Raw genomic sequence first — 21,369 nt, 5'->3', positions numbered from 1 at the left:
CAGGAAGGCACTATGCCATCCTCTAGCTGCTTCCAGCCTACCTGGAAGGCAAGCTTCATCTGTCTTTTCCTGCAGTGTACAAAAGGTAGTGCTTTCTGACCAGTGCACAAGTGATGATGTCTAGTTCACCTGCTGCTTTTCATTTCATTCCAAGCGAAACCCTCCACTCCAGCTGGCTACATGTGCTGTGTCAGGAATGCCCCCTCCCCTCTATTCATTGGTTATGACCTTCAAAGTGGATTCCTGACCCCCAAACCTCCAAGCCCAACTGTTGCTAGCAGCCCATTGTATTTTGTCTGAATCTCACCTTCGCTCTTATGCAAGATGTATGCAGAACCGATAGACTTCCTGTGGAATTGCTAGCAAGATCCATGGCAAGGTTTGAAAAACACCAGCCCCCTTGTTGACAATGACCCATTTGTCTCTTCGTTTAAATCAGAATGGGATTCCTTCCAACCCCCAGAGAGTGCATGACAAGCAGGAGCCCTTTGTTTGCAAGACATGCCGTATAGTGGTGGTTTTCCAGAATGAGTTGCTGTTTACTAGGCATGCAGTTAATCTGCTGTGTTTAGAACTGAGTACAAGGTAATGCCCCTTATAACTGCAGAAAAAGCAGGAGGTACTAAAAAGGTCATATATTCTGGACCTCAATAGCACTGCAGTGGTGTGTGTTCATTATAGACTTGTAGAATTAGAGATTTAATTTAATATCTTGTAAGTTTGAAACTGTTAATGCAGTCTAAAACAGAAATTGCAGCTGTGCTTTTTTTGTTTAGTTGGATTTTCTGATTGAATCATTTCATTTCACAGTCTGGTAGGAAACTCCCTGGTTTGCTTTTCCACACACCCTTATGTAAGTAGCATGCATCTTCCCTTTTTAGCATCCCAGGACTAGAGAAACAACTTTTTAACACACTGTACTGTATTCAGCAGGATGTACAAGTTATGACTGCCCGAAAGATCCATCTTAAAAACAACTGGGGTTGGGAACTGATGTTTGTGGGAAAAGAATCTGTAGCAGAAGGGCTGAGCATGCATCAAGTGTTCTGAGTGAGACAGTCATCACTTGCACATGATTCTGTGCCCCAAATATCAATTAAATCAAGGTTGATCGATCAATCGATTATGTGCTTTCAAGCCATTTTCAACTCCTAGCGACCACATAGATAGATTTTCTGCAAGAGTTATCCCTAACCTGTTCTTTCATGGTGCACTCGTTGCCTCTGTCACTGAGTCTGTCCACCTTGTTGCTGCTGGTCATCCTCTTCTTCTCTTTCCTTCCACCTTTCCCAGCATTAGAGCCTTTTTCGGAGAGCTGGGTCTTCACATAATGTGTCCAAAGTGGGATAATTTGAGCCTGTAATTTGTGCCTCGAGTAAGAACTCCAGGTTGATGTATTCAGTGATCCATTGGTTTGTTTTCTTGGCTGCCCACAATATTCTCAGGAGCCTTCTCCAACACCAAAGTTTAAAATATCCTGCTCCTTTAAAGTCCAACTTTCGCTTCCACAGAGTGTCATGGGGAATGCCATGGCCTGCACAGTTTTGATCTTTGCAGGTATAGACACATCACGGCATTTGAATCTCTTTTCCAAGGCCTTCATGGCTGCCCTACCAAGTGCTAGTCGGTGGGGTATTTCTTGACTGCTTGTTCCTTTACTGTTGATGGTTGATCTTCAAAGGCAGAAGCCATCCACCACTTTGATATCTTCATTGTCAATTCTAAGGCTGCCTGTTCTACCTGTTGTCATTAATTTGATCTTTATATTTAATTTTAGTCCCATTTTTTTCACTGTGCTCTTTGACTTCTAATACTAGGGTTTGCAGATCCTTTGCATTTTTGGCTATCAGGGTAGTGTCATCAGCACAGCACAGATTATTGATGTTTCTTCCTCCAGTTTTAAAACCACTCTCGTTTTCTCCAATCCAGCTTCCATTAATGTATATTCTGCCTATAGGTTGAATAAATAAATAATATAGGTTGAGAAAGTATGGAGCCTTATTGCACTCCTTTGCCAACCTACAGCCAGTCTGTTTCGCCATGTTCTGCCCAGACTGTGGCTTCCTGACCTGTATGTAAGTTTCTCATGAGGACAATGAGATGTTCTGGGATTTCCATCTTTCTGAGCACATTCCACAACTTGACATGATCAACACAATCACAGGCTTTTCTATAATCAATGAGGCACATACTGACTTCTTTTTGGTATTCTTTGGCTTTTTCAATTATCCAGCATGCATCAGCAATAATGTCATGTGTTCCTCAGCCTTTTCTAAAGCCAACTTGAACATCTGGCATCTCTTTTTCCATGTAGGGCTCTAATCTGTATTGGATGATCCTAAGCATTATTTTGCTAGAATGTGAAATATTGTATAATAGTTCACACACTCTGTTAAGTCTCCTTTTTTTTTGGTATTAGAATGTAGATTTGCCTCTTCCAATTGGTTGGCTACTGTGTCATTCTCCAGAGTAGCTGGCATAGCTTGGTGAGAACATTGACTAATTTTAATTCTGTTGCTTGCCCTATTTCAGTGGGTATTCCATCAGTTACTGCAGTTTTTCAACTTGGCAATGACCGGAGTGCTGATCTAACTGCATCTTCTGGTACTAGAGGTTCTTGTAAATAAGGAATATCTTCTAAGGTATCTTGGATGTTGCCTTCTCTACTGTATAGTGTTTCAGTATACTCCTTCCATCTTCCTTTGATCTCCTTTGAATCAGTTACTATCTGTCCATTGGCATCCTTTAGCATACCAATTCGAGGCTGGAACCTCCTTCAGAGTTCAGAGATATTTTGAAAGACTTATTTATTTATCATATTTTTATCACCGCCCATCTCCCCCACACGGGGGACCCTTGGTGGTTCAAAAACCACTTTCCTTGGTTTTCTATGTTTGTTTCCATCTTCAATGTCCTTACACTCTTTGTCTCTCTGAAACCCTTTGTTAAGTTCCTTTCTGAGATTTTTGTCTTTCTTAGCTTTGGCTTCTCTTCTCTTCTTGGCAATTTCTGACATCCAGTTTACTTTCTTCTCTTTCTTCATTTTTGGCAGTTTTTTCACATCCATCCTTAACTTTTTAAAGTTCATTCCATAATTCCTCTAGTTCTCTTATCAATGAAGTTCAGGACTTCAAAGTGATTCCTGATGTTCTCCTTGAAAATGGTGGGTATATGTTCAAGATCATATTGTGGAAACTGTCTGGCTTTCTTGTTCTTCTTTAGCTTAACTTGGAGCTTGCACATGAGCAGTTTGTGATCTTTTTCACAGTCAGCACCTGGCTGTGTCTTTGATGCTATAATTAAGCTCCCGCACCTCCTTTTAGCAATAATATAGACAGTTACATTTCTATATACTCCATCTGGTGATGTCCATGTATAGAAGTGTCATTTTGGTTGTTTGAAGACAGTGTTAGCTATGAAAAAGTCTTGGCTGGCATAATATGAATGTTTCCTTTCAGGGAAATGAGTGGTCATGTGATGCCTGAGTTGAAAGGGAGAAATGGGGAAGTGAATGCAGCACTGAAAGGCTTCGGAGAAACGAAGAGATCAGGAAATAAAAGCCAGCATTGATCCAGAGAGAAATGGCAGAGATGTAAGACCCACCTAGAGGCTCAGACAAGGATTCTGAGATAGGGCCTCCACCATGGTCTCTCGGCAAGCCCAAGATGAGTGCAATCCCCTTTTAAAGCAGAAGGACGCTCTCAGTGGGCCGGCCCCATCACCCTTTGAGGGCAGAAAGGCTGCCTGTCTGGCGGTGCTACTGGTGGAGATCCTGGAGCGAGCAGCTTTCTTTGGTATTGTCTCCAACCTTGTCTTGTACCTCAACAGCAGCACCTTTAACTGGGGTGGCTCTCAGGCTTCTCAGGCAGCTTTGATCTTCATAGGCGCCTCCTACCTGCTCTCCCCCATCGGGGGCTGGCTGGCAGATGCTTACCTAGGCTGCTACTGGACTATTGTGTTCAGCTTCCTGCTCTACCTTCTCTCAGCATGCCTGTTGCCCACCCTGGCCTCACAGGAGGGGCGCCTCTGGTTGTGTGGAGAGATGCCAGCATACCCACTACAGCCCTCGTGCCAAGGTCATATCTCAGGGTGTGAGCAAGAGCTGCCAAGTCCATACTGTGCACCTCTCCTGTATACCGGTCTACTGATCCTGGCCCTTGGCATCAGCTCCGTCAAAGCCAACCTCACTCCATTTGGTGCCGATCAGGTGAGAGATCTTCTCTCAGATCTGAGAGAATTCTTTCTTTCTTTACTTCAAGGAAAATCATTGGGATGATTTTTTTCAAGTTTTCATTGGGTTGCTGGGATGGTTGTGTCTCATTTTTGTCTTTAGGCTCTTAAAAACATAGTTTGATTTAATGTAATTTATTTTACTGTTTACTGATTTCAAATATTTCTGCCATGCTTTTTGATACACATTTTCAAAATTATTGCCATCTAAAACAAGTTAAAATCAGTAAGACTATAGGAAGACCCAGTAGAAATTCTGTTAAATTAGGCAAAGATAGAAAAGGCCTCTGAAAATTAAAGGAATTTTACCTGCTATGGAAAAGGCAAGCCTTGAGGGCTGGCAAAGCTCTGTGGGAGAAGCGTTTCAGAGCTGGGGACGTGCTTCTAGGAATCGTGACATGTCCTTATATACCCTCCTCCCCATCAAGATGATCTCTAGGCCACATAGCTAAAGCAGCACCCTTAATGCAAAAGGGAAAGCGATTAACAGCCTTGGAGGAATCCTGAGGATTATAACTACAACAAAAATTATTTAGAGGGGGGGGGGGAAATGTACGCAGTAAATTTCCCATAGAACAGTTTGAGGAAAGAATGAACATTATCAGTGGTTAATCTGCTGCATGGAAGCAGTATTGGTGGCAGAACAGGAGAATAGTGTTTTTTTCTTTCAAAATCAGAAATCCCATAGCACTCCTGTAATGCTAACACTTCTTGTTCAGAAATCCTGAGGTTATCCATTCATCTCTCTTTCTCAAATCATATAGGTCTTTCCTCACTGTTTCATTAAGGTGGTGGCCTTAAGTTGTAAGACAATTTACTGTCCCTTGTGTCAATTCCTATCCTGCCTCTATTGCATCTGAGTCACATCCAAAGGGTGGTGCCACAACTGACACAATTGAAGCAAACCAACATTACCCCAGAATGACCACACCCGTATAATAATGTCATGAAATGAACTCCATACTTGCATTCTGAAGTCTGATGCTAGTATATAAGTGTGGGTGTTGTGTCAGGACCCACATTTTGTTATTCTGTGGATGCCTGTGGGGCCAGTCACTGCTGGCAGTCATGCTTTGCTCCTATTCCATTCAGATCATCAGTGGGGAAAATATCCACTGATCAGACACTGCAGCAGGAACAGGGGAGGCCTGGGGTTGCTAGATAGACTAGAACAAACGTACTCCTCCTCACTGACTAGAATGATGGTGGCCTGCTCTTTCGTCATCGACCTTATCGGAAGCTGGGGGAGAAGCTGGTGTCAGATCAGAGTGGAAGATGGGGAGATGACTGCTCTAAAAGGAACTCAGGAAACGAAGTCTTAACGGAGAGGACTAACCCTGGGAGAGACATGGCTGCAGTGGAAGATGGCTGGTGACCACAGAGGATGTGCCTCTGCCTCCCAGTGTGCCTCTGATAAGATCCACAATAGCTGACTTTGCTTCCAGGCTTGGGGTGACAAAGCATGACAGACTTTACACCCCTTGGAGCCGTGATGGGATAATGTTGGTTTAGGGGGAAAATACTGCTTTAAGACCAGTATATCTAATAAAGATTTAAAGTTTTCATGCACCGCCTGGAGATGATATGAAGGCAACATCATGCAAGCAAGGGTTTGACTCTGCTGTGTAAAGTACAAGCAGGGATAAGGCCTATGTTCAGCACCACTTAATTCCTCCACAGCTAGAAGAGCAGTGCCACTTGCAAAAGAAAAGCCCCCACACACACACACACACACACACACACACACTCCTTCTCTTGCCCACCAGCCAACGGTTATCCTTTCTTTATCAAACCTGGGCCCAAATTTACCTGTTCCTCCATCCTTTCCCATATGCAAGGAAACTGCTGCTTTCTGTACAGTGCAATAGACTCATCTCCTTTCCCAGAGGATAAAGCATGACCGAGTTTTACTCATATTCTCATTCTCTTTTAGCTGCATTCCAGTGATGCTCTTTATATGCATTCTGTACACGCCAATAATTTGACAAAAGTTGCTAAATTATATAAATGTTTACTAGTCTGAGCCTGCTTTATATTTGGATGTGCTAAAAGAAGAAAGAAAGAAAGAAAGAAAGAAAGAAAGAAAGAGAAAGAAAGAAAGAAAGAGAAAGAAAGAAAGAAAGAGAAAGAAAGAAAGAAAGAAAGAAAGAAAGAGAAAGAAAGAAAGAAAGAAAGAAAGAAAGAAAGAAAGAGAAAGAAAGAAAGAAAGAAAGAAAGAAAGAAAGAAAGAAAGAAAGAAAGAAATGCATAACTGACTGGGCAATTCTTACAGGGCTTAGCATATCAGGGACTAAGTCAAGAGGATGGACCCTCACTCTGTTCTCTTTTTTTCATTGCAGGTGACTGACCTTGGCCGGGATGCTACCCGGCGTTTCTTCAACTGGTTTTACTGGAGCATTAACATTGGGGCTGTGCTTTCACTGCTGGTGATTGCCTTCATCCAACAGAATGTGGGCTTCCTGATTGGCTACGCCATTCCTGCTGTCTGCCTGGCCCTGGCCCTTGTAATCTTCCTCCTGGCTGCCCCCATCTTTGTCACAAAGCCCGCTGCTGGCAGTCAAGTCCCCACCATGTTCCATTTGGCTTTCCAGAACAGCTGTTGTGGCAAAGCGCTACAGAAGGTGACCACAAAAATCAGGTATGGCAGAAAGATGCTTCTTTGCACGGGGTGGCTTTACGGCGGCCGTACATCTTTGGTGGCCTGTGCAAGGTTACTTGTACCCTCTGAGATAGCAGCCATCTGGATTCATGCATTGGAACTGAATGAGTCTCAGCAGCCCATTTCTGTCTGCTTGGACAAGTTCTTTGAGGTAAATTTGGCTTCCCCTAAGGGAAGGACTGGGCTATACACCTCTTAAAACCCATGGCTCTTCCTGCAAGGGGTTAACATGCAAATACATGCAATGACATGAGTGCATGTTCAGGTGAAGGAAATGGTAGAACACCTGAGTAAGGACAGACTTTACTACTTTTATGGTGCAGATGGAATATCCAAGGAACTCCTTGTGGATTATCAGCAAAAATGGGATTTAATCTAGTCTAAATACTAATGGAGCTTGTTTTCCATTTGTGGAGCATGTCTTTTTTTATTTAAACAAACAAACATGGGGAAGCATTATAAAATGGCAATCCCTAACTGCAGCTTGAAAAGATACAGCCCATTTTACCAGCTCCAGGTACATCATCTCTTCCTGCAGTTAGACCATAGTATCCTAAAGTGATGAACTCTTAATTTGTTTCATGTTCTGATTTATTTACATGGATGCATGAAACTGCAAGGTTAAACCATGGGAGGAGAGCGAAGTTCTGTATTATTTGGATTTCATAATTGAAAATTGTATAAGAGGAGCCATCAATCAAATAAGGGGGGAAATCTTCAGATTGCATTAGGAGAAGCAGTGCAGACTTCTCCCTCGCCAGGTACACAAGAAGCTGCATTTGCTGGCAGGGCTTGTGCACTGCTGAAGGCAACAATATGTTGGGGTAGGGTGGTGAGAGGTTGCTTTGGCTGGTCACAATGGGTAAATCCAGACAGTGCATTTAAGGCTCAGCATTCTGCATGGTTCGGGCAAATTGTGGTTTATTCAACAAACTGGTTAAACATCATACCATAGCTCAGTGTCTGAGGACGAGTCAGAGCAGTGGCCCATCCAGGAAAAGTGTTGTCTGTTATAACTGGGGGTTCCTTTCCAGAATGTTAGATTTTCCCAGCCCTGACTAGAGCTGCTAGATGAAACTGGGGACCTTTTGCATGTAAATCATGGGCTGAGCCACTGAGCAATGTCCCTTCCTCGTGAGGTTTCTCTGACAGCTTGAACAGCAGGAAGCAAATTCCTTACTTCACTAACAAGGCTTGAGCACTTACCTATTAGATTTAATTCCAGCCTTTCCTTCAGGAGCCCGACAGTGTACATAGTGCTTCCTTCTCCCATTTACCCCACAACAACAACCCTGTCAGGTAAATTGGGCTCAGGGAAAGTGACTGGCCCAAAGTCATTCAGAGTGCTTCCCTTGCTAAGGGTGGACTTGAATCTGGGTCTCCCCAGTGCCAGTCCTATTCATTATTACTGTGTCAGCCCCACTAGGTAGACCAGTCCAGGAAGTCAACTCCACAGAAAGACTAAAACTACTTTTATGGAAATTGGCTATAAGAACACAATCTTGCAAGTCTGATTGTGCTGTACAGTACCTTCTCCTCCTCTTTTTTATAATTCAGTGAATTAGGGAGGTATCTGCCTGAGCCACTTCCAAATATTATCTTGTTGTTCTGGACTGAAAAAAGATTTCAGCCCCTTTTGCCTAGGCAATAGATCCTACCTATCTCCATCAAGCTCATCTTTCTTACTCTCTACCCCAGTGTTTCTCAACCTTGGCAATTTTAATTTGTGTGGACCTCAGCTCTCAGAATTCAACTCCCAATGCTGGCTTGGGAACTCTGGGAATTGAAGTCTCAGCTTAAAGTTGCCAATGTTGAGAAACACTGCTCTGTACAATGTTGCCGTGGGCCTACAGGCAATTGTTTATGTATTCTCAGCCATCAGGTAATGGGTCTTGCAATTGTGGTGAAAAAAGCCGGATACCATTGAGCAGGATTACAGTAGGTTGCATTTGATTCTGAAGTAAAAGCTGTAATGCATATAAATTAACAGGAAATGCCATTTTAAATAAGACAGCTTGCAGCCTACAACACCCAGAATGATGTTTGACAAGAGTATTTCCCAGTCTGGTGCCCTCCAGTGGTCAGACAACAGATTCCAGCTGACTATGGATTATGGGAGATGTAGTCTGACCCATCTGAGGGTGTTCCATTTAGGGGAAAGCTGTTTTAGTCCCAAACATCTTTCTTCTCCCTTTTCTCTACAGGGCAAGCAATCCCCTGTTAGAAGACGAAGGGCCCAATCCCCTTTCAGGGGGAAGGAACCAGCCTACAGGGTTGTCACATGAACACACCTCCAACCTCCAAGTGATGGCAAAGATCCTGCCAGTTCTGCTCACTCTCATCCCATACTGGATGGTTTACTTCCAGGTAGCGACCCTACAGGGCACTGCTTCATTCATTCAGGAGGATGCTCTGATTGGTGGGCAGTAGAGGCAGAAGGAGCAGAGGAAAGAGTAATGGGCTTGTGGGGTTCTGGAAGACAGTATTCTGAAGCCATTAGTGGACAGATAGAACCACTGAATGGAGCAGAGCTTAACACAGCAGAGAAGCTGTGCACAGAAAAAGAATATTATCTTAAATAGCTTTAATGAGCACATTAGCAAAACATAGATTATTGATCTTACACACTTAGCCCTCCCAAGCATAAAGAATTACACACTTAGACAAAAAAGATTATCTTAAATAGCTTTAATTAGCACATTAGCGAAACATAGATTATTGATCTTACACACTTAGCCCTCCCAAGCATAAAGAATTATACACTTAGATGAAAAAGAATATTATCTTAAATAGCTTTAATGAGCACATTAGCAAAACATAGATTACTGATCTTACACACTTAGCCCTCCCAAGCATAAAGTATTACACACTTAGACAAAGTAGGTTTAAAATAAATAAAAAGTCTTACTGACTTTATTCTTGGTTCAGTTACATCCATCTTCAGTGAAAAATGAAGTTCCTTGTTTCTTTTGTTCTTTCCCTATACTTAGTGATCTCTCAGGCTTATAGCTGCTAAGAGTTGCATGGAAGAAAGCGGCAGCCACATGGCTTTAGGCCCAAGATGGAGAGAGAAGTAAAACATGCTTCTTCTCAAACAGTGAAGGAAAAAGAGGAGAGAGAGAGTGGGAGTGGCAACAAACAGCTTCCTCAATAGCATGGAGAGTTGCATTGTGGGACAAACCTCATTTACATGCTAATGAGGCATGCTGATTTGTTAACATTTCCAACACATTTAACTGGGAAAATCCTCTGAAGATGATGCCATTTTTAATTTGCACTTTAATAGTAAGCACTTGCTTAGTATTTATTTAGGGATTTATATTCCATCTTCCCCCAATATTTGTCTGTCTGTCTCTTTACACACACATACAATAAGATTAAACAATAATAACATAAAAATGAACTTGTTAAAACTAAAGGAATGAAAGGACGGCATAATATCGAGCATCAGATGAAACCTTTTAGTTTAATGATTGGGAATATAAGGGAGTTGCCTAGCAACAAAATTACCAAAAAATGGCCAACAAGCAGTTTCTTTTCAATCAGCCTTCCCTGATTGCAGGGCCATTTATAAAAAGTCTGTTCTCTTCTCCCCCATTTGCTAGTTCCATCCTGGGGGAGCCCCAGAGAAGGCTCCTGATGTTTATTTCAGTAAAAAGGGAACTTCAGACAGATGCATTTTTCTTCTTTGCAGTTTAATGCAGTTGGAAGATTCTGTGTCACACGGTGCCTCAGAAAAGATGTAGCACCTTCAGAAATGTTAAAAGTGTTTTTTTTTTTAGTGGATAATTTAGATACTTCTGTATTTTTTCTCCCCAAAAGTACTTTCAGTATTAGAGACGTGTACCTAGCTAGCACTAGATACAAATGCTGCCCGACTGACTGGGTCATAGGTACGGAGCACTTCATGCCTGCTGCAACCGGTTAGCTTGGTAACCTGGCAGATGGCTAAATCTATTGTTCCAAGCAAATTTTACAGCAAACATAATTTTCTGCTGGCTCAAGGACTGGTAGATTGCACTTCAGCATGGCTGTCTGGCTGTGCCCAAGGGCAGGCCTTGGGGTAAGTGAGGCTCTGTCTGAGGACTGAATTTGGTTTTCCCTTATTAAGTGTGGGATTGAGTTCAGGCTGGTTGTGCCTATTCTTGCAATGGCTGAGCCAGGACCCTCGGAGGCAGCTGCAGGAATGGTCCGGAGGGTTTGGGGAAGGATAATGCTGGCCAGGTACAAGATCTGTGTCCTAATTCTAGGATCTCTCCAGTGTTTCAGAAAACCTGCCCTCATATTTCCTGGAGGTGCCAAAGGTTGAAGCTGATATCTATTATATGAAAAAGATGTGCTTCATCACCAGACTACAGTCCTTCTCCTGCTCTTTTTCCATGCCATCTGTTTCTCTGTATTGCCTATTTCAGTAGTGCTCTGGTGAAGGACCAGTAACATGGAGAAACATGTCATAATTTTGGGGTGGCAGCCTGAGCGCTCTCTCTAAAATGTGAATCCTGGTGTGGCCACTGCCTTCTGTAGATTGCATATTCATGGCAACTTGAGTTTGATCTTTGAACTGTTCTTTATAGAGAGAGACAAAGCAGAAGAGTTCTCCAGAATCTTTCAGACATGTAGAAAAGGGGATTTCAGCTCATGCCAGGAATAGAAATTCTCCTGCATCTTTTCTCTATCGGTCCTCATTCAATTTCACAAAAGAGCATTTCCTTTAGATATTCTTTCAAAGAAAAAAAGCATTTCATTGAAACGTTCATAGGTGTGGCAGGGCGTTCTTGCCCTTAGAGAGTTAGTTATAAGATGGCTAGCCAAAATGTGTGTGGTTATTCTTTTATTGTTCAAACCTCCCTCTGGAAATTTGGAGAAAGGATTGCCGGGGTTCCATTAAGTGGTACTGTTAGCAATAAGAGGAGTCCTACACTAAGAAATAGTTGAAAAAAATTTCTTTACCCTTTAGAAATTTGCAGAAATCATCCACCTAATATCTGTGTCCTTTAATTGGATGGAGAATCCTGAAAGGCTAATTCTGGGCAGATTTTTTCTGTGTAGAAAAATAACCTTCATATCTCCAAGTTCTTTTATTTATTTATTTATTTGATTGATTGATTGATTAATATAGCCATTATATAGCCATGATTTTACTCAGCCTTTAGAGAGAATCCCCACACTGCCTAGCCTGATCATGCAGAACATGAAAATAGCTTGGTATTTTCCCCAGTTAAACTCAGCCCAATTGTTAGCAGGAAGGCAGATTCCATTAGGCTTCAGCCCATGCACAATTCAAATTAAACTCACTGAATAAATAGTAGGCAGATTCACCTCAATAGCATTAACCTGCCAGGTTTCAGGCATCCTAAATTGTTGAGAAAGATTGGATAGAGAAAAATAGAAGCCTGCCACTTTCATTTCTCCCCTGATGCCTGTTTGCTATTATAGCACTGCAATAAAGTTGATAAATGGTTGCAATAAACTGAATGAAATGTGCACTTAAAAAACAAAAACATGAAAGTCTTATGTTTCTATAGTCTTTTTTTTAAGGAATTGTAAATCCTTGTTATGCACTGAATTTAGATTGCCAAGAAAATTTAGAAGCAATTATTCTAAAGAGATACATGGGTAAGGAAAAGAAGAAGACAATAAGGATCCACTGGATTATCCTTAAGCCCCTTTTCCCCAAAATTTTGACAGCAGGGTTCATCAGAAGAGGAAAGGAAAGTAACAGAGGAGCTGTATGTTTTGTGGGACTGTGTACTCAGCCATATGGGTTGAAAAGGTCACCTCCTGAGTAGCTGTTGATTGCAAAAGATGTGTCCTGAAATTTGCTGGCTGCCCATTGTGAATGATTGATTGCTTCCTGCTGAGTAAGCAGAGACTGTTGCAGAGACGTAGACAGAATATAAGGCAGCTGTGGTACAAAGTGTGGGTGAACAGTGAGAACCAAAAGGAGTTTGTTGGGAATGCAACTCTCTGCAAGGAAGAGGATCAAAGAAAGAAGAAAAGCAAGGCAAGGGTGATAAATCAAAATAAGAAATGAATGCATACCTTAGATTTCAAGAGAACAGATTTTAATAAACATAAGTATGTTTCCATGAAGCATACTCATCAGAAGAAGCAACTAAGATGAATAGGATTTCCTAAAAGTTGAAATACTAAAAGTACAATCACAAACAATTCCAACAGGAAAAAAATAAAAAAACAGCAGAAAAACCAATATGGTTCACAAAAAACATAATGAAAATCAAAAAGAACATACAGTAAGGTGGAAGAGAGATAGGTGTTTATTAAATTTTTTGTTTATGTCTTCTAAACCATCAATTAGACAGCAGATGACATAAGTGGATGGGATAATTGATACTTTAGAAGACAAACAACATTCAAAATATCTTGATATGTTAGAGAAATGAGCTAAATACAAAGTTCTTCATTTAGGAAAAAGAAATTAAATGAACATGCATAGGAAGAGAGACAACTTGCTTGATAATCATATATATGAAAGTTAGGAAAAGCTTCTTAACTGTAACAGCAGTTCAACAATGAACCAAATACTGAGGGGGGAGTGGGAGTTCACTTTTACTAGATGTGTTCTAGCAGGACAGTCATCTGTCAGAGATACTTTCACTTGGATTCTTGTATGGGGTGGGAGAAGCTGATGGCCTAAATAGTACTTTCCAACTCATCCTATGTCATAATTGCCATATCTGATTTAGCTTTATGATATTACAAAGGTCCTATTACAGGACACTTTTATCTGGCATTGTGTCAGCCTTACCAGGTAGACCGGACAGGAAACACGACCAGATGAGCTAATTCTACTTTATTGTAAGGCTACATTGACAGAATCTTGCAAGTCTGAAAGTACAATTCTCCCGCCATCTCCTTTACCCCCACAAGAAATTAGGAAGGGTCTTGCCTTGCCCACTATCCAGCTGCAGACTGCTGTCAATTCCCTAGGCAGCGTCTCTGGGCCCAGTCTCCCAAGGTCATTCCCACACACCATTACACATTGCCACATGAGGTACTTAGATAATGAGCCTCACTGTTCCACAAAGATGGATAAGATCCTCTGTTGAAGACTCAGGATAAGAACTTACTAATTTTCCCTAACTTAGTGCCTTTCTAATGTGTTAAGCTTCAGTTCCCATAATCACCAGCCACCATAACCAATGGACATGTTAGCTGAGTGAATATGGGAATTGGTCCAACATGTCTCAGGGCTGCCAGGTTTAGTCTACACTATTTTACTATTTATGTTTCATGTATGTTTCTTTAATGATACCCCTTTCTATTGAATTTTAGATGCAGTCAACCTACTATCTGCAGGGCCTCCATCTCTCCATCCCCAACATCTTTCACAATAATCATATGAACAACAGTGCATTCTCCGCAGCCATAGATACTGGCTATACGGTAAGCTATAGGGCAGCGGAGCCAATCAGTTTGGGTTGCTCTACGTTCTAGGGAGGAGTTTGGCTGTGACAGTTCCATCCAGAAATGTGTTGGCATTGGGACAAATGCAGCCCTCTAAAATTATAATAAATGTCACCCTGATGGAGAAGTTACAAGTGTTCAACAGCTCACATGAAGGGCCACTGCCAAATGTAGATGTGTTAAGAAATACATAGCTGTATTAGGTGGAAGGAAAGTGATTGTTTGTGGAATGCAGCAGCATGAAACAGATACTTTCAATTCTCCTCAGAGAACCCAAATACAGTCCCTATTTTTGTAAGCAGGAAACCTCCTGACCAACTGCGTATGTTGTAGTTAGTCATGATCATAGGCCTTGGTTCCCACAGACAGAAGAGAAATTGTCCTATTTTCTTTCAAGTCACAAGCTGGGTTGTGGTAGAGGAATTGCCGAAACAGGATAAAGGGGAGTGTGTATAAGTAGGATAGCAAGGATTCTTGAAAACTGACTTTGACACTTTTGTTGATTTAAAACCTTTTCTCAGAGAGATCTGCTATTTCAGGATGAGAATAAAATGGTTGTTCTTTTAATTTGTATTCCCATCACCATCCATTGAGATCTAGCTGGTCAACACCTTTGTTTGTGGTTAAGAGGCTTCTACCACAGTTCAACTGAACTCTGAGGCAACAGTTGCTCATTATTGTGAGAATCTGTGGCATGTCATCTTGAACCCCCCCCCCCTAAAAACTAAAAAGAGAAGGGGAAGGGCTCTGCACATATGCAATGCAGCACTGCTAATCTGAATCACTGGATCATTCACCACACATCTCTTCCTGCCCCAGCCAACAGAAATGTGACTGGCCCAGTTTACTGAATGGTCTTCCTGAAGGCTGATTGACATGACTGAGGAGTATAATGTTCTACAGAAATCTGTTGAAATGTCCCGATGAAAGTGCAGTGGTAACCAAGATAAGCTTCTTGCTTACCTTGCAAATCACTTTCAGTAGGAACAGTGTGCTAAAAGCTTCTTGCCTGAATATAATCAATCCATGCTAAGCAGAAGGAATAGACTGTAATTTCAGGTGTTCTCGATCTGCATTTGTCTTGCGAAGGAGAAACAATTCACAAACCTGAACAAGAGCACTGAGAATGTGTGCTGGTTGAGGGGATCTGTGCAGATATTGGCATTAAAAGCAGCAGCGTTACAGTACCTCAGCGGGCATTCAGTTCATGGCTCCATCCACATCCCCTAGCAATTTTTTTATCACTTCTAGTAGCCCTTCTTGATGCTGTCAGTGGGAGAGGACTTGCAAGATGTAAGCAGTTGCACAAGTACTGGAAGTGTCTGTGAAACTGCATAGATCTACACAATATGACAATTTGGTTTTGTGCATCGACTCTTTACAGGTGCAGGAAATCAACAGCCTTTTTCTGTAATGGAAAAGAACTCAACTGGCAATAGTGGTTAAGGTGTTGGACTAGGAGTAGGGAGACCCAGATTCTGGTCCATAGAAACTCACTGAGTGAGTTTGGGCCATTCTTTTTCAAGCCAACCTGCCTTAAAGGTGTTTGGGGGGTGGTGGTGGTGGTGCAGAATAGGTTTTGTACCAGGTTACATGGGGGAGGGGGATTTGCAGTTTCCCTCTTTCTTTAGCTCCCAGGTGCCTGGCTCCTTTTAGCCAATATAGTGGTTCTGCTGATCCTCATTCCATTGATGGACCGGGTGGTAGACCCATTCCTAGCAAAGAAGCAGCTGCTGCCATCAGCATTGAGGAGGATGGCTCTAGGCATGTTCTTTGGCCTTGGCTCGGTCCTGTTAGCAGGTAAGCACAAGTTAATAAGCTTGTACTAACCATCTGTTCCTTACCCCTAAGATATTAAAAAAAGAAACACCAACCATGTTTTGGTCATGACATGCTTAGCCTGGCCTGAGGAGTCAAAAAAACCACATTTGCCCTTGCCGTGAACTGCTCTCTCAGGAAAAGCTTAGCTTAGAATGAATGGTCCAAAGCAAAAATGATTGATACAGTACAATCATTTAGTAAATTATCAGGTTATTCAATTAATTGGGGCAAATATTATGTATTTCTTGTTGACTTTAACCTGTCTATGGATATTTGTAAAAATTGGGGGATTATTTGTTGTTTGAACTCTTTAAAAATACCTTGGAACAATTAACCTAAGGGAAAAAAAAGAGTTTGTAGGCAATTTGTCTAAAACTGCAGAACGACAGTTCATTCAATTAAATTATCTTCTAATTTCATAACTTGATCCAACTCCATTAGCTGCATATATAAATCCTGAGTGACTGTTAGTACTAAAATTGTTTTGAATGATTTGAATGTACAGTATTCTTTTATAGATAATTAAAAGGATTACCAAGGTGAATATTGTTTGTTTGAAATGAGAAGTTTGAAATGAAGTTAAATAAATAATGTTAAGGATGTTTCCTACCATCTTAAAATAAGTTTAATTCAACAAAAGGGTTTTTTTCATATTTATTGCACCCATCAGAGAATATTTAGAAAGAATTGGCTGTCAACTTCATAATGCTGCAAGTGTAAAATGATGGAGATACTTAGATATATGGTAAGGGTTTGTGCCATCATTGTCCAGGTTTAGTTTGATATACATGCATTTATTAATATCCATAACTTTGTTCATATGGTTTTGTTATGTTAATGTGATGAAGTATACACTGAAAATGTGGAAAGGACTATGGAAGGTAGAATTTTAATCAGTAATAAATATATTATTATTAATAATAATAATCAAATTTATCACTGCCCATCTCCCCGGAGAAGGGACTCTGGGCGGTTTACAATAAAACAATATATGAAGAACTATGAATTTATCAGGTAATTTTTTTTTTACCCATTCAATTGTGTCCGATTCTAGGAGACTGCCATGACAAGTCCCTAAGTTTTCTGAGGTCAAAGTTCAATGCAGTGCTTAAAAAAACAAGTTTTTTTTTAAAGTTTGATTTCTTCTTTTCCCCTTTCCTGTGGTTTTTCTTTCCATTTTCACCTTCTTGCTCTCTCCTTTATATAATGAAGCAAATAGCGGTTAAAAAACCTATTTCTCCATACAGCTGAAATGGAACGTGGGCCACCTTTACTTCTGTATCCTGAAAGAAGGCAATGCAAACCATTTCTGTATTGTTGTGAATACTTGTTGACCCCCCATTTGGATTATTGCAATCAGCTCTACATGGTGCCACCTCCAAAGACACCTTGCAAAATACAGCAGCCCATGCGTTTGCGAATCAAAGTTGCTGTAATCACCTAACACTGTTTTACAGTTGCTGCACTGGTTACCAATAGCTTTCCTGGTCCAATTCAAAGTGCTGGTTTTGACCTATAAAGCCTTGCAAAACTTGGCACCAGGGTACTGACAGGATTCCTTCTCTGCATAGAAATGGGTAGCTCAACTCACCCAGTGCTACCAACATCTTTTAATGGTCCCCAAGTACATGAGCTGAAGGCAGGGGTTCATGGACAGTTGCAATTCCCATCTTATGGAATAACCTCCCTCTGGAAATTAGGCTAGTTCCTTCATTGTTAGCCTCCCAGACATAATTAAAGACAAAGCAGTTCTGGAGGGATCTGAGGAGGGACTAGTCATCATTATGCATGCATCATATTTTTGCAGATGTTGTTTTATCTTGATTTTAGTCTTTTTTGATGTTTTTATGATGTAAAATGCCAGGAGTTATTTTTAAGTCTGTCAGTATAAAAATGTAATCAGTGAATCAAGTATTTAATAGGCGCCTGACTCAAGGGAAACAATGCCTTTATTCTGTACAGTACTGTCTGTGCCTCAGTAATTAAGAATCTTGATAATTAACATTTAAGCCATCATAGTTATATGCTCTCTGCAGACTGAATGTACAAGTGCCTGGCATCATAACCTGTCCCTGATGACAATCCATAACTGCTCCAAGGATGTTCCAATGATCTCCTTGAATCCCATCAGTCTCTTATCCATTGTCTACATCCCTCATCCTTCCCAAGCAGTCTTTTCCTCTAGTCCTTCATTTGCTGACATCCCACACTCAAAGTATGTGAGTTTCTGTGTGCTGATCATCGTCTCAAGTGCACAGTTCTAATTTGTCCTTGTTGCAGTCCGTGGTACTATTAATAAAGAGTCACTCTTTGAGATGGGTGGTGACGAAATTTGAAATATAAATACATAAATAAATAACCATCTCCAAAGCTACAGTTTGAAAGTATCTGTCTTCTTTCACCTTCTCAGTGTCCAGTTTTCAGAACAATCCCAACAACTTTTCAAAACACCACCAAGAAGACCATTTAAAACTTTAATTGGGAAGCAGGACACTGAAGTGCTTCATATGGCTCCTTTTTTTAACAGGATATGCTATTGTTGGTTATTCTTAATAAATATTATATACCCAATATAACAACGTTATGACCACATATTCTCTATTTTAAAAAGATCTGCCTCAACTATGAGCATGTCCTTCACAATATCTTCTTCTGGATCCAAATGCTCTTCTCCTCTCTAGGCTTTCTGGAGACTAAGCGGCTGCAATATGTGAACAACAATCACACAATCACACAACAAATTGGGAAAGATGAATACTTTGCAGCCCCACTCTCCATCTTCTGGCAAATTCCTCAGTATTTACTCATTGGAATCAGTGAAATCTTTGCCAGCATTCCAGGTAAGCCAGAGAACAAGGCTTTATTCCCCGTTGTTCCTAAATCAGAATTAAACCAGAATTTCCAGATCTGGATGTAGTGCAGCTTAACTGTACCAAGAGATGAAAGAGCACAGGGCCACAGTTCTCACCATGGCTTCAGAGGCATTGAACTATCCCTCAAATCTAACTGAAATGGGCTCCTGTAGCTTGCTAACCCTTTGAATTCTTCCTGTTTTCCCAGGGCTGGAGTTTGCCTATTCTGAAGCTCCCAGATCCATGCAAGGAGCGATCATGGGTCTTTTCTTCTTCATATCTGGAGTTGGATCCCTTTTAGGATCTGGCCTCCTGACTTTACTCTCCCTGCCAGCCACTGGTTGGATGCACTGCCCAGAAGATTTCGGTGAGCATCTGCCATATACTCTAGCCCCAGGGAAGTTTCTCCACTAAGGACAATGGGGAAGCCAAGAGAGTACAAAGAGTTTTCACTGGGCTCTCCAGCAAAGCTGAATGTCTATTGGTAGACTGGAAGAGACCTAGAGAAAATTATTCAAAAATGTGTTATCAAGAGACTGCTGTACGCAGAGGATTCCTAGACCTGTGAATGCTGCAGAATGCAAGAAGACACCTTCCTGCTGCTGGATACTAAAGGCTCTCTTGCTCTTTCTTTCCTAGGAAACATCAACAAATGTCGGATGGATTACTATTTCTTCCTCCTAGGTGGGATTCAGGCAGTAACGTGTATCCTCTTTATCTGGATCTCCATCCACTATGAGCGTCAACAGCGATCCCCCAGCTGAGAGAACAACTGATAGTATTTTTCAGGTCTGCAAGAAGGCACCTGTGCACTCGAGTTCTCAACATGCTGTTCAGTGCCATGGCTGTTGCAGAGAGTTAACTGATTCAAATGTTGTGGAGGCTATATTAAAACATTAGAGGAAGTAATCCAGAAGACTACCAACCATGGCAGCTAATCAGGATACTAAGAACTACAGCTTCTTATCTGAGGTGTTATTAACATTTTCCAGACACTGAATGTGAATAATGGAGTTATGGGGAGTTTGAAGCTAACATTACCCTAGGGTATTAGGTACTTATGTAAATTAAATAGATCATCCCTAATCCAGCAAAACTGGCCCTGTCCCTGTCCCTCTTAGTATTTACAATCCCCTTTGAGCTGAACCATCTTCTGAGGAGGCAAAATTAAATCCTCAAAAAAAGGAGAATGTCATGCATACTGTACATACCTGCATATAGACATACACATACTGAAAATCATCTGAAGCTCCTGATACTCTCCAGCCAAAGATCAGTGTTGCAAATGGAGATTTCATGGGGATCAGTGATGGAATAAAACCTTGTATTTATAGCTAACTTTTGTTAATGTAAGAGGAAGGTATTGGGAGGTTTTCTTTTCTGGCAACCTACCACAGTCTTAAAGATGCGCATTACCAGTACCAGCATTTTTTTCCTATAAATAACACATTGCCTTTCATCCATGGGCAAAGGAATCTTTGCTCTCAAATATTGTTGGATGTGACATGCATTTCTGCATTCATGTACAAAACCTTAAAGAACCAAAAGAAAAAAAAAACCCTTCAGAAAACTGTTTGATATTGATATAAAATCCATTATTCCTCCAGATGGCAAGAATGGAAATTACAAGTATTCTTGCAAAATCTATGAGATAAAATTGAAAAGATTTCTCCCAAGCAATTGGTGTGGAAAATGTCCAGCATGTGCAGATTCAAAGTGATGCTGTAATTAAAATCAGAATAAAAGTACTTTTAAGTACTTTTCTTCTGCCAGGTTTTTGATCTGGATTGGAACATCAAACATACTGCATTAAGGTTGCTTATTTCAGATCCAGCTTTCCAGGTATTCAATTTGCTCTTGAATTTTTAAAACTCAAATTAGTGTTAACTCTTTATAGAATTTGTGCCCAAGGCAGGACTAGAACTACCTGGCAGTTCACCTGTTGTTAGCCCAATAAGGTAAACCAGGCTAAAAAGCAGACACTGTATGTGCCTAAACCTACTTTTATTAGAATAACTATAGTAACAGAATCTTACAAGTCTGTCTCCTTTCCTTCCTCTTTTATCTTCATGTGAATGAAGCGGGGGAGGAGGTCTGTCTGTGGTGCTTTTGCAAACCACTTTCTTGGCCTGGGCTCAAGCCACGTTGATCTGATCGTTGCCTTGGTAACGGATCTTCCCTCTGTGCTTCAAGACCATCCTCTATACCCTCTATACCTGTATAATCCTAGATATAACCAGGATTATGGGATAGACGAGAAGACTGTTTTAGCAGCTTCATGGTAACATGAAATTTAATCTGACAAAAATTGTAATTAGTGGATCTGTAGTTTACTGCTTTATTTGAGGAGACATAGGAAGAAGAAAGTTGGTTAAGGCA

General features: G+C 41.1%; 1 protein-coding gene across 1 annotated transcript; it reads left to right on the top strand.

Annotated features, from left to right (window-relative positions):
- Positions 1-3,601: 3,601 nt before the first annotated feature.
- Positions 3,602-20,218, top strand: SLC15A3 (solute carrier family 15 member 3). Its single transcript, XM_063292878.1, has 8 exons — positions 3,602-4,207; positions 6,570-6,868; positions 9,094-9,256; positions 14,186-14,296; positions 15,949-16,117; positions 18,820-18,978; positions 19,199-19,357; positions 19,630-20,218. The coding sequence occupies exons 1-8, from the start codon at positions 3,644-3,646 to the stop codon at positions 19,752-19,754; spliced, it is 1,749 nt and encodes a 582-aa protein (XP_063148948.1). The 5' UTR covers positions 3,602-3,643; the 3' UTR covers positions 19,755-20,218.
- The last annotated feature ends 1,151 nt before the right edge of the window (positions 20,219-21,369 follow it).

Source organism: Candoia aspera, chromosome 1 (genome assembly GCF_035149785.1).
Source record: "Candoia aspera isolate rCanAsp1 chromosome 1, rCanAsp1.hap2, whole genome shotgun sequence".
Classification (NCBI taxonomy): domain Eukaryota; kingdom Metazoa; phylum Chordata; class Lepidosauria; order Squamata; family Boidae; genus Candoia; species Candoia aspera.
Note: the sequence above shows the minus strand (reverse complement) of the source record. Positions and strands in the feature narration are given on the sequence as shown.